Below are 12,962 nucleotides of genomic sequence, written 5' to 3'. Positions count from 1 at the left end.
ACATTTTCTGATTTGAAGCTTTACATGAACTTTGTAAATTCTACCAAAAGTTCTTTAAAATGAATCATGTTGAAACCTTTAGGGAAATTGACTTTTAATAACAACAACAATGATAAAAACCTTTCCTTAAGGAACCATTGAGCCCAGATTTTTGAAGTTGTTATTGAGATGATTGTAGAGTTACATGCGTTTTTAAGAAACAGTACAAATTGGTACCCTTGTACTTACACCTAGTTCCCCTCACTGGTAATAACGGCGGTTATTATAGAACAGTAATGATGCTGACATTGATGCGGTCTCCCAGGCTTCCTCGGGTGTTTTCAGTTTATGTGCGTGCATGTGTGTGTGGTAGTGATAGTAGTAGTGGGTTTAGATATTGACCATAGCTAGTTCTCTTTCATCTTCTCTTATCTGGGTAGTTATTCAGTTTTTCTTTGTCTTCAACTTTTTTAAACTGGGTAGTTTTGATGATTAGTGGCCAGTTTTGTAGGATTTCTCTTCATTTGGATTTGTTTGATATTTGCTTATGATTAAATTCAGGTTGGTGTTTGGGGAAGGAATATGACAGTAGGTGTTGCACCCCTTCCCAGTGTATCTTAAGATGAATTGCACTATAAGGACACTGGTAACTGCTAACTTTTAAATAGCTGAAGTGGTTGGTGCCTAGGAGAGTTCTTTACTCTTTCCCCTCTTAAAAATTAATATGCATTTTGCGGGAGAAGCTTTGAAACTATATTGATATACTGTTTCTCTTCATTCTTGTACCCACTAATTATAGTATCCATTGATAAGTTTTGACTGATCAGTTATTGCTATAGTATTTGCCAGTTGATGATTTTGTATCATTTCATTTTTCATCATCTGAAATTCTGTGGTTGGCTCGGTAATAAACTTGCTTAGAATCGTACATTCATGAAGTTGACAGAGCCTTCAGTGACCCTCCAGTGTCAGCCCTCTTGAATAGTCATGTTGTGTTGGTGAAGGAATGAGTTTTCTATTAATAGAATTTTGGGAACATTTTTTTAAAGTTATTAATTTGCATTCCTCTAGTCTGGATTACAACAGTGCTACTTAAGGTTGGTCTATGAATTGTTGCTAACTTAATTATTGTTGCTAACTCAATTATTGTTGCTATATTTTTGCTGAGGTAAGTTGAGGTAAGATTAAGTTCCTAGAAACTTCTACCATAATTTGACTTGTCACGGTTGTGTTGTATTTTGCAGAAGTATTGGTGTATAACTGCCTCAGGCGTGTGCATTGGCATATCTGGTGCATATTCTCTATCAATACCTCTTCTGTCCTCAGCTTTGCTTTCAGCTTTGTTACCCTATATGTATTAGAGGCCAGCTCAATCTGGAACCCAGGATATTAAAAGTAATGCCTCTTTTATACACTACTATATAAAAATTATATAAATAATAAGGACCATAAGGACCTCCTGTATAGCACAGGGAACTCTTCTTAATACTCTGTAATGACGTATATAGGAAAAGAACCTTTTAAAAAATGAATGTATGTGTATGTTTAACTGATTGACTTTTACTGTGCAGCAGAAACTAACACAGCATTATAACTCAACTCTACTCCAATGAACATTTTTTTAAAGTAGTGCCTCTTTTTATGTGAAGACACAGGAAGAATGCTGATTATTCTGCATTTTGTGTCCTTACCACCACACAGAGAAGGCACTGATTTTCTGATGAACAGAGAGAAGGAAAGGAGAGTAAAACTAAACAAGATGGTTTGTCGTTGTTGTTTAGTTTCTTAGTCATGTCTGATAATTAGCAGTTGTCATAAAGAGGCCAAAGAGAAGAGAGAAATTGTTGTGGAGGTGATTCTGTTTGGTTGACATTGGTGTTAGTTTATCAATATTTTACTCTGTTGATAAATTTTGAATCTGTAAAGTGTACATTAATTATTAATATTGTTATGATTTTCTCCTTTGTAATAGATTCTTTACACTTAATGATTATTTGTTCATCTTCTAGGAATACAAGAGTTTCCAGAAAATATAAAAAATTGTAAAGTTTTGACAGTTGTGGAGGCCAGTGTAAATCCTATTTCCAAGTAAGTTCTTCTCCTTTGAATTATAGTTACCTATGTGAATAAAGCAACTCTGATAAAGTAGAATACTGCTTTCTACATTTGAATCAACAGTTCATATCAATCTTAAATCTATACAAAATTTTAGTTTTAGATTAAAAAGGAGCCTTTTTAATATTCTTTCCAACCCCATATATTACAAAGGTGAATCTGACATCCATACAGATAATGCAAGTGGTGTTCTCCAAGTCCCATGATTAGTTAGTGTCAAAAATGAGACTAGAACCTAGGCCTGCTTAGCTCAGTGCTACTTGTGCAATATAAGAATGTCTTCACTTGCACATCCAATGAGTGGCACACTCAAACTTTTGAAAATAATAAGAAAAACTGAAAAGTCAAAAAGCTAAAAACAAAAAAAGAAAAAGCTAGGTGATTGGTTGTATTATATATGAAAGGTCACACATATTCCTTTGTGATCATAATGGCTTGAAGCAGAATGCTTTCCTAGTAACAGAGCTGTTAAATTTTGAAAAAATAGAACGACAAAGCAAAAGATGAATATTGTAAAGCATAGCTTAGTATAGCTAAAATGAAAGTTGAAACCAGCTTTCACATATTACAGTAAATCCCCTACATATGAACGAGTTGCATTCTGAGAGCACATTCATAAGGCTAGTTTATTCATAAGTTAGCCTAGATACCCAATACTGTAATAGGTTTATAATACTTTCCACACAATACATAAAAAACAAACAAAATGTAAAGATAACATTTTTAATCTTACAGTGTAGTACCCAGAAAAATGCAGTACTACCAGCTACATCAGTGCTGCTTTTATGCTTGCTTCTGCACATCCTGGGCTTGAAATAAAGCTACCATACTACTTCTTACTGTATATAATACTCGTCAGTAAAGTACACAGAAGCACAAGCAGTTGCAGAGGACACATGCCTATGACAGTGTATTCCAGACACGTGGACCTGTTTGAACCTGTAGGTGCAGGTGTGCCTCTTTGAAAGCTCACAACTTCAAGGTTTGCATGTAGCGGACTTACTGTACAAACTTAACAGGTTTTTCCAAACAGAGACAAACATGTAAAGGAAAACGTGTAAAGATGATGTTTTACCTTTACCTGAAAATACTATTCTAGCATCAAGTTCTAGATGTGTAATTTCTTTTGTTAGCCAGAAGAAATAAAAGCAAAGTTATTTATAGGTTCTTATATGACCCTAAATGTCGTTCAGCTTTTCATATTAGTTCTCATTTGGTCATTATAAAATTATATGATCTTTATTTGATTTTTTAGGGACCAAATATTGAAATGGAAAATAATTGAAACCAATAGTTCTCAAATGGGAACAGTTTTGCTGTTAACAGTTATTTGGTAAATTCTGGAGACATTTTTTGGTTTACACAACTTGTGGTGGGCAGTGCTAGCTTCAAGTGATTTAGAGGCTAAGGTGCTAATGCAGAAGACAGCCTCCTGGCAACACAAAATTATCCAGCCCTAAAAGTCAGCTGGCTTACCAGGCAGCTCAGTGGTAAAGAATTCACTTGCCAGTGCGGGAGTTGCAGGTTCAATCTCTGGGTTGGGAAGATCCTCTGGAGAAGAAATGGCAGCTCATTCCAGTTTTCTTGCCTGGGAAAATCCCATGGACAAAGGAGCCTGGCGGGCTGCAGTCCATGGGATCACAAGAATTGAACACAACTTAGCAACTAAGCAACAACGAAAGTCAATACTGTCAAAGTTCAGAATTCCTTATTTAGTCCTTTCAGTTTCTGGTAGATAAGGTGAATTTCAAGGGTGCCTACTGATGTCATAGTCATGTCCTAAATACATTTCTCTGTGTTGAGGTTCATTCATAATTGACTGTTATATGCAGATTTTATCTTATTGAGACAAATACTGCTTTACTTCCTTTTTACAAAATGATGAAGATACAAACATTGAAGCTGTAAGTTATTATAAAAGGTAAATCTCAATTTGAGGATCACTCATAAAAGAGATAGCTGTTATCTGTTAAGAACATCTGTTGGTTAGACTTGTTTCTTCGATTTTAATAGGAGACTAAATTCTGCATATGAATTAAATTTAAATCCTGGTTTATTTTATATAGGCTTCCTGATGGATTTTCTCAGCTGTTAAACTTAACCCAGTTATATCTGAATGATGCTTTCCTTGAGTTCTTGCCAGCTAATTTTGGCAGGTAAGTTATAGTTTCTTCTAAAACCTTCTCTTGTTAGCTCTTAACAAAACTTTTGCAAAGTTTACCAAACTACAGGTTGCTTTAGCAATACTGTTAATTACAGTTTCGTGGGCTCTTCTTTTGTAATTATTTCCAAGCATTGTAGTTTTTATAGTTTCTTCAGCACTTGTTATTTTGACTTGGAATCTATTTTCCCAAATAAAACTAAGCAGTGAAAATTTAAAAGAAAGAAGTAATTTAAGAGTTGGTTTTAAAGTACGTAAGAATGAGTTTAAATTGGAATAATTTTTGTATATTTGAGATGGAATGCTTTATTCTCAGCACTTACATATTTTTTAAATGATCTAATTACTGGTTTATCTGTCTTCACTGGAATCGAAGTTCTAGAGAAAAGAAAAATGTGTTTCTGGGGTCCAGCCCATTGCTCCCTCCTTAAATTTGTGCTTCTTGTTGTATTATAGTCCCTGAGTAATTTTTCTAATGAAAAGATGAATCAGTAAATGAACAGTAGGTATTAAACTATTATTGTGTTCAAATTAATTACTAGAGAAAGTGCTATCCAAATATGTGTTAATATGGCAATGTTCTTTTTTTTTCTTAAAGAGAGATGTATCATATGGTCTCACTTAAATGTGAAATCTAAAGTAACCACTAAAACCCCAACCTCATAAATACAGAGAAAAGATTGGTGTTTGCCAGAAGTGGAGTAGTGGGTAGAGATGGGCAGAATGAGTGAAGGTAGTCAAATGATACAAACCTCCAGTTTATAAAATAAATCATGGGGATGTAAGGTCATGGTGACTATAGTTAACCATACTATATTGTGTATTTGAAAGTTTCTTCAGAGAATAGATCTTAAAAGTCTTCTCAAGAAGAAGCATTTTTTTTTTTTTATAATTAAGTATAGTGACAAATGTTAACTAGACTTATTCTGGTAACCATTTCCCAATGTAGTTGACCCTGGAACAATGCAAGGGGTTAGGGGTGCTGATCCTCCCAACATAGTCTAACTCTGCATGTAATTTACAGTTGGCCCTCCATATCTATAGTTCCTTAGTATCCAGGGTTCCAAATCCATTAGATTCAACCAACCACAGATCATGTGGTACCATAGTATTTACTATTGGGAAAAAAACTCTGTATGTGAGTGGATTCACACAATTGAAACCCATGTCTTTCAAGGGTCAACCGTGGGTTAACTTTAGCTCAAGGGGTACTCCATCTTCTGATGCCCATGTTCAGCGGTCAGATGTATATACAGGTATCAAATCATTATGTTGTATACCTGAAACTAACAAAATGTTGTTTGTTATTTGTACTTCAATAAAGAAAAATGAATTTGGGGCATTGTTGTAGCCCAGTGAACTGTGGGACCCACATTATAATACTTTGTATTTTTATATACATACACATATATATGGATCTATGTACACACATATATACATACATTTCATGTACTTGTTAGATTTCTGTGTCTGGCATTTGGACCACTTTTTTAAATTGAAATATATTTGGCATGTAACACTCTGTAAAGTTTAAAGTATATACCCTGTTGACTTGATATGTTGTATATTATAATATGGTTGCCACTTGTAGCATTAGCAAGCACTTCTGGACCAGTACTTCTGCTCATTTATCCTCTAATTTTATTGGAACGTGCATCACTGAAGTGCCAGAGGATTTCTCTCTTTCCATGTCCTATTGTGTTTCTTTATTTTTCTCTCTTAGACCTCAACTCTAGACTTAAATTATTATTCTCTAATCTACTAATGACTAATAAATTGGGGGAGGATTTCATTAAAATGCTGGAAGTTTATTAGGATTGACATTAGGGGACCATTACTTTGTGCTTCGGATATGTTTAGAAATATTTACTGCAGCTTCTCCCCCATTAATTCTGAAGAGCAAAACTAGTCTTTTCTGTCTTTATATTTTTGTGCAATTTTTAACACTGGATGCTACACATTGTAATTACACAATAAATATTGGTTGCTTTAAAACTTTAGAGGATGACATTAATTCATTAATTAAATTCTTCATCTTTGTCATAGGTGCTTGATTTATTTTATTTGTTTTGCAGATTAACTAAACTCCAAATATTAGAACTTAGAGAAAACCAGTTGAAAATGTTGCCAAAGTAAGTAAAGGTGTTATCTTTTCCAAAATTTAGTTCAGCATTTTAAATTCTTAGAGAAATATTAATTTTCTATTATCTAAAATATGAGTACAAGTTATTTTAAAAGACTGACATTTGTGGTCATTGTATTTTAATTAGTGGTGTTCAATATAACAATCTATACATCTCTTAGTATTTATTAGTGATTTCGTAGCTTTCTGGAACTCAGTCTTGTGTGACAAAAGTCAAAACCACGTAAAGCCCACCTGAGTCCCAAATAAAGGTCTCCATTTCCATACTACAGTTATTTCTTAGTACTCCTTAGAGAGATCCATTAAGTCTTCCGTGTGAAGTCTGATAACTCTAGTTCTCAGAACTTGTATGGTTTAGTCAGATGTAAATTAGAAATGGGATGGAAGGCCCCCTACTGGTAAGCTAACATCAGGAGGAGATGATAGTCCAAGAGCAAAAACGAAAATGAAAACAGATCTACAACCTCAAAATGCACTAGTCTGTGTCCTATATTGAAGATATATCTTAAAACATCCTGATTCACTACTGCGTTTTTATAGTTTAGGCAGTGGCAAGCTACAGACTGGTTAAATTTGGCCCAGTGCCTATTTTTTCCTAAATAAATTTCATTAGAAGCTCATTCATTTCATTCACTCTCATGTTGTTAATAGCTGCTTTTGCTCTACAGTGGTAGAGTCAAGTAGTTGTGACAGAGACTGTATGCAGAGCTTAAAATATCTGACCCTTACAGAAAACTTCCCAGTCTCCTGTTGCAATTTATTTGTCAAGAGTTGTCACCTCTTGATAGAAGCATCTCCCATTTTCCAGGAGTTAGTTGTTCTGTGTACTCAACTTCTGTAGCATCTTGTTTATATCAGTTCTGACATTTACCACATTAGTCTAATTTTTAAAATGCACTTTACTCTCTTCCTACCTGGCTAGCATATTCTCATGTGCACATGTACTTGATCCTTCTTCTTCCCCACTCCAACCCATGAGTATAAATCTCTGAGGGCAAGAAGGTACATGGTTTTGATTCCCAAAAGACTGGAATGATTACAGTGTATATTGTTGGTTGTTAGTATAAATTAAAATGAGAATTATCCTTATTAAAATTCAAAAAGGTTTGACTTTTTGGAGATTTGGTATTGGCATTGATGAATCATTAGCTCAGAACTTGACTGTTAAGAGATTTGAATAATCAGGGTATAAATTGTTTACTGAAATAGCTAAGCCTACAGTTAATACGGTGTCTCTGATATCATAGGTAATTCACTTATTTTATCTTCTTATATTTTAATTTTTTTTCTTATATTTTAATTTTAACCTCAGATTGGACTCTCTCATGTATTTGCATATATAATTCTTTATTGCTTTTTTAAAGACATGTTTACAATATATGAGGCCTCGTAAATTAAAAAGAGGCCATAGTTTTATGTGTCAGGAAAGTCATGTGCATTCAGGTTATGTGAGTAGATCTTTTTTGTGTGTGTGTGTGTGAGTAGATCTTTTTATGATCAAAGATTCGAACAGTGAAAAAGCTGTTTTAAGTATATAGTTCAGTGAAATTTAATACCATGTTAATCCTGGAGGGCCCAGTACCAAAAACACAAATGATGTATATTTTCCATCTGAGACAGGAGAAGAGAAGGTAAAAATGAGTTAAATATGAAGAAAGTTTAGAGATAAGCAGGAGGAAATTTGAGGGATGGTTGCTTTTACTTTCTCCTTGAAGTAGGAAGCTGGATCTTAAATGAAGTAGGACCAGATATGCCCATGTTAGCTATAGCAAGTTGAGATGGAGACACTTTTAAAATTTTACAGTGTATTTCCTCTTTTTTATTACATATCTGTGTCATTTGTGTTTTCCTAAATCAGTTTTAAAACTTAGATTTTTAAGGATATTGTTTGTAATTAAGTTTTCCAGTGTAAAATTTTTTATACCCTTTTAGAAAAATAATTTACCCTTGTTGATATAAAGTGAATTGCTACATGAGAATTTCTGTGTTATCATTATAACAATATTGAATTAAGAAAAATAGAGCCATATTTTCTTTTTTCAGTCTTACTCCCTCCACACAGCTCTCTTTACCTTTCTCACATATCACCCTGGTGTAATATTATGGACATAGGAATTAGTATCTAGTCTTTCTTGAGAAAGATCCTGGAAACACCTTTTCACTTTGTAATAAAGCAAATTGGAACTGAATTACAGGTTTTCTGGACAAAGACAGATGTGAGTAAAGGAAGTCAAATTTTTATATCTCATAGAACCTGAAAATAGGCACTCAGAGAATCAAAGTTAAATAAAGCAACTTTGAGAAAAAGTGGTACTGGGAAATGAATTAAATTAAAGGAGTGTTGATAAAATGGCATATTTAAAATGAAGGGGTTTGGGAAAATTAGCTTTCTGTAATATTAGGTGAGTAACATAATAATTGGGCTTCCCAGGTGGCGCTAGTGGTAAAGAACCTGCCTGCCATGCAGGTAGACATAAGAGACCCAGGTTTGGTCCCTGGGCCGGGAAGATATCCTGAAGAGGGAAATGGCAACCCATTCCAATATTCTTGCCTGGAGAATCCCATGGACAGAGGAGCCTGGTGGGCTGCAGTCCATAGGGTCGCACAGAGTTGGACATGACTGAAGTGGCTTAGCATGCATGCACAACATAATAAATTGCTTTACAATTATTATATATATATATATTTTTTTTTTTCACTAAAAAGCCAGAGAGATTTAAGCTGATTTTGTCTTACTTTCTATTACGAATTTGTTGAATGTCAAGAGAAGATAGAAATAATATGTGTTCTTATGTCATAATTTAAGGAGTCTGTTGGTTTTTAATGATGTTAATTTCCCAGTTAACACACTGATATATTGATATTATAATGATTGTATTTTGCCATATGCAAAAAAGATTTAATATAGTTCCTAAGGAGTTCCCTAGTGTAGTCTGTGGTTAGGATTCAGCACTTTTACTGCTGTTGCCAGGGTTCAGTCGCTGGTCAGGGAACCTCCTGCAGGCCATGTGGGATGGATGGTGCGCCCCCCAATTTTTTTTTAATTTAATGTAGTTCCTTAACTGGGTACCTGGTAGCAATCTATTAAATATTAGGTTTTTCTAAAAATAATAATTTAAGAGTATAAATATATTTGAATTAATTAACAGTTCAGTTTAAGAAGTGCTTTTACTGAAGGAATGTAAAATACAACTTAGTTTATTTCATCATGAAATCAGTTTGTACATTCAGGTTTCTGTAACGGCAGAGAACTGTTGGTATTGAGTTGAAAGTTTGAAAATGGTATATTGTAGCTTTAATTTAAAATAAATGCAGTCTCCTAATTATATTTTTGATTCATGTAAAACTTTGTTGTGAATTGTATTGAATTTAATTTGAAAGTGTGGAGAACAATGTAATATTTACTGTTCTTGGAATTTTCAGTTAATTATCTTAAAGTTTTTTACAAATACACCATCAGTCTTGAAAAATGGTAGTAATTAGTATGAAGCTACCTAACAATCTAATCATTAGTTGATTTATACTATCTGAGAAGTTATTCTGTGAAAAAAACAAAAAATGTAAAGTCAGTTACTGGCATTCTGGACTGTGTAATTACTGCAATTACTTCCTAAGAATATAAATAACCTAGGATTTCCCTGACGGCCCAGTGTTTTAAGACTCCACACTTCCAATACAGAGGGTGCAGGCTCAATCCCTGGTTGGGGAACTAAGATCCCATATACTGTGTGGCATGGCCAAAAAGTAAAATAAAAACGGATAGAAATAACCTGAAGAGAATTAACCAAAGAAGAAATAACCAAAATCAGAGAATAATTAATAACTTATTTCATTTTTATTTAGAAATTAAATCTGACTTATTTCTTAGAAAATCATTATTTTTATTTTGTCAACATTTGAAAGCCTGTATGTTATTAGGTAATACATAAGAATATTTTACAAGTTTCCTTGTTGTTATTTTTGTATACTTAATTCCTTATTACTCCGTTGTGCATAGAACCATGAATAGACTGACGCAGCTGGAAAGACTGGACTTGGGAAGTAATGAATTCACAGAAGTGGTAAGTTCTCACCAGCCTTACTATCCATAAGTCATTCATTTGATCAAGAAAAAAATGTGAAAATTAAGGTATTTATTTCTTTGCATTTTTAAAGTATAAAATCAGATAAAGATAGACACATATTTTGGAGAGACAAGATATAAAAGTTTTTGACAGGATAATTAAACAGATGATAACATCTAATAGGAGTGAGGGTAAAAATGTAAAATTAATGAGAAGCCCATGGAAAAGGTAATTAAAAGTTTTTGGCACAGAAAGTAGAAATTCTGAAAGATTATAAGGGAAAAGCTTTCATCAGACTAGAATGCATCAGGAAAAGAACTTGAGTCAAAAATAACTTCATGGGAATATTGCTTAGGAATTTATTCAGTGGTAGTATACTTCTCTATAATTTTACTTAATAGCTAAAAGAAAAACATTGAATGAAACAACTGTTATTTTTGAGTTGATAATGAGACGTCTGGATTGTGTTTTTGCTTTGTTTCCAAAGTAGTATGCTGAATCATAAAGAAAAGAATATAAGCAATTTGTTGTCTTCAGTCATTGCTCCAAGAGAACTCAGATAATAAGCTAGATATTTGTTTTTTGAAGAAAAGCTCGTTAACTTGAGAAATCATCATTAAAAATTTTACACTATGTTTACAAGTTTTTTTTTTTTTAATTGTTGCAAGTTTCAAGTGCTAGTCTCCAGAACAAGAGTTTCTCAGCACTGGTGCTGCATAATTGTCCTGTGGGACAATTATTAGCTCACTAAATAGCTTTTCAGCTGGTCACTGGAGGAGCATGGTGGTTTTGGGTATCTCATATTTTTTCTAAAAGACTATCTTTCATATTCTGTATTTTAATTGAAGCTGATATATGATGACTCTTACTGTTTTGTAGATGTTTTTACTCTTTTTTAAACAATGCATGTTCTGTGCTTTGTAAATTATCTGTCACATATTTTCTCAGTGTTTTGTCTTTACATGTATTAATCTATTGCCATATTAACTATTTTAAGTTTCTAAATTGCTGTTAATTTTATAAATCAGAGCAGAATTCAAAATCATTAAATTTTGGACCATTTCCTTCTTCAAGCATTACACATTTTAAAAAAAATTACTATTACGGTTGTAACAGATAATGCACAAAAGGGGCTTCCTAGGTGGCTCAGTGGTAAAGAATCTGTCTGCCAGTGCAGGAGACGCGAGTTCAATTGCTGGGGTGGGACGATCCCCTGGAGAAGGAAACAGCAACCCACTCCAGTATTCTTGCCTGGGAAATCCTATGGACAGAGGAACCTGGCAGGCTACAGTCCGTAGGGTCACAAAGAGTCGGACACAGCTGAGCACACACACAATCAAAGCACAAAGAGAGATATTTTTAATCCAAGTTAAACCTAGAATTCTTACTTATATGTTAACAGTAAATCTAAATGACATGCCTTGTATGTGTTACTTGTGTTATAGTGATAAGATATGATGACACCTCAATGCCATCATACTGTCAATGATTGGACACAGGTTTGTGGGTTAACAGAAATATCTTTAAAGGATTCATTCAGAAGAGCCTCCAGGGGTGAATAACCTAAGGGTAAATTTTGCCTGAATACCAAGTCCACTAAGTCACTTTAATTTTTTGGTCCTCAACATTTTATTATAAACAGCATTCTACTATGTAATTACTAGAAGTTTAAAATAACACAATAGGTTTATCATATGATTATGCCTTGGTTTACTTACTTTTCCTTATTATTGGGCTTTTAAGATGTAGCTTGCCTTATTTCTTTCTTCCCCCCTCTTAGTCATCAGGGAATAGCTTTTTTTTAAGGTTTCCTAAAAGTCTACATCTTTTTGTGGAGAATGATTGAGAGTATACTTTGATTGTATTCTTGAAAGTAATGGATCTTACTAATTGTGTAAATACTTTAACCTGTTATGTAATCAAAAGCTTAATTTATACAATCTGCTATTATGGAATGTCTTTAGTAATATTTGTGTAATAATTATAACACAGTGGAAAGACTTGAGTTTTGGCTCTGCTTTTTTCCCCTTGTAATTTAAAAAAAATGTCTTTAAAACTGAAAGTTATTATTAAAGTAGAAATACCCAGGGGAGCTTCTTTTGCCAAATAAATATATTCAAGTAAATTAATGTATCTCCCCCTCCACTTCCATCTAAACAGCCTGAAGTACTTGAGCAGCTAAGTGGATTGAAAGAATTTTGGATGGATGGTAATAGACTGACTTTTATTCCAGGGGTATGTATATCAAATTTTAAAGACTTTGCTTATTGCTGTCTGTCTTTCGCATTTTTACAGATCATATGTTTTTAAGTACGATTAATCAATTTAAAATGATTATTCTTAATATTGTTAGATAGAAGCAAATTATATTTTTTTATCATCAATACTTTTTTTTTTAACTATGTTGTGTTTTAGGTGTACAATAAAGTGAGTCAGTTATACATATTCATATATCCACTCTTTTTTAGATGTGTTTCCCACGTAGGTCATTACAGGGTAT

The 12,962-nt window shown here is 33.4% G+C and overlaps 1 protein-coding gene across 11 annotated transcripts in view; it reads left to right on the top strand.

Annotated features, from left to right (window-relative positions):
* The window catches only part of ERBIN (erbb2 interacting protein), a 118,436-nt gene that overhangs the window by 59,304 nt on the left and 46,170 nt on the right, over positions 1-12,962 (top strand). For all 11 annotated transcript variants that reach the window (XM_061129662.1, XM_061129655.1, XM_061129665.1 and 8 more), the window contains exons 5-9: positions 1,989-2,067; positions 4,161-4,250; positions 6,331-6,387; positions 10,396-10,459; positions 12,623-12,697. In XM_061129662.1, the coding sequence (XP_060985645.1) occupies positions 1,989-2,067; positions 4,161-4,250; positions 6,331-6,387; positions 10,396-10,459; positions 12,623-12,697 (365 nt within the window). The remainder of the gene's footprint in view (positions 1-1,988; positions 2,068-4,160; positions 4,251-6,330; positions 6,388-10,395; positions 10,460-12,622; positions 12,698-12,962) is intronic.

Source organism: Dama dama, chromosome 25 (assembly GCF_033118175.1).
Source record: "Dama dama isolate Ldn47 chromosome 25, ASM3311817v1, whole genome shotgun sequence".
Classification (NCBI taxonomy): Eukaryota; Metazoa; Chordata; class Mammalia; order Artiodactyla; family Cervidae; genus Dama; species Dama dama.
The sequence above is the reverse complement of the archived record's forward strand: the minus strand, read 5'-3'. Positions and strand labels throughout refer to the sequence as shown.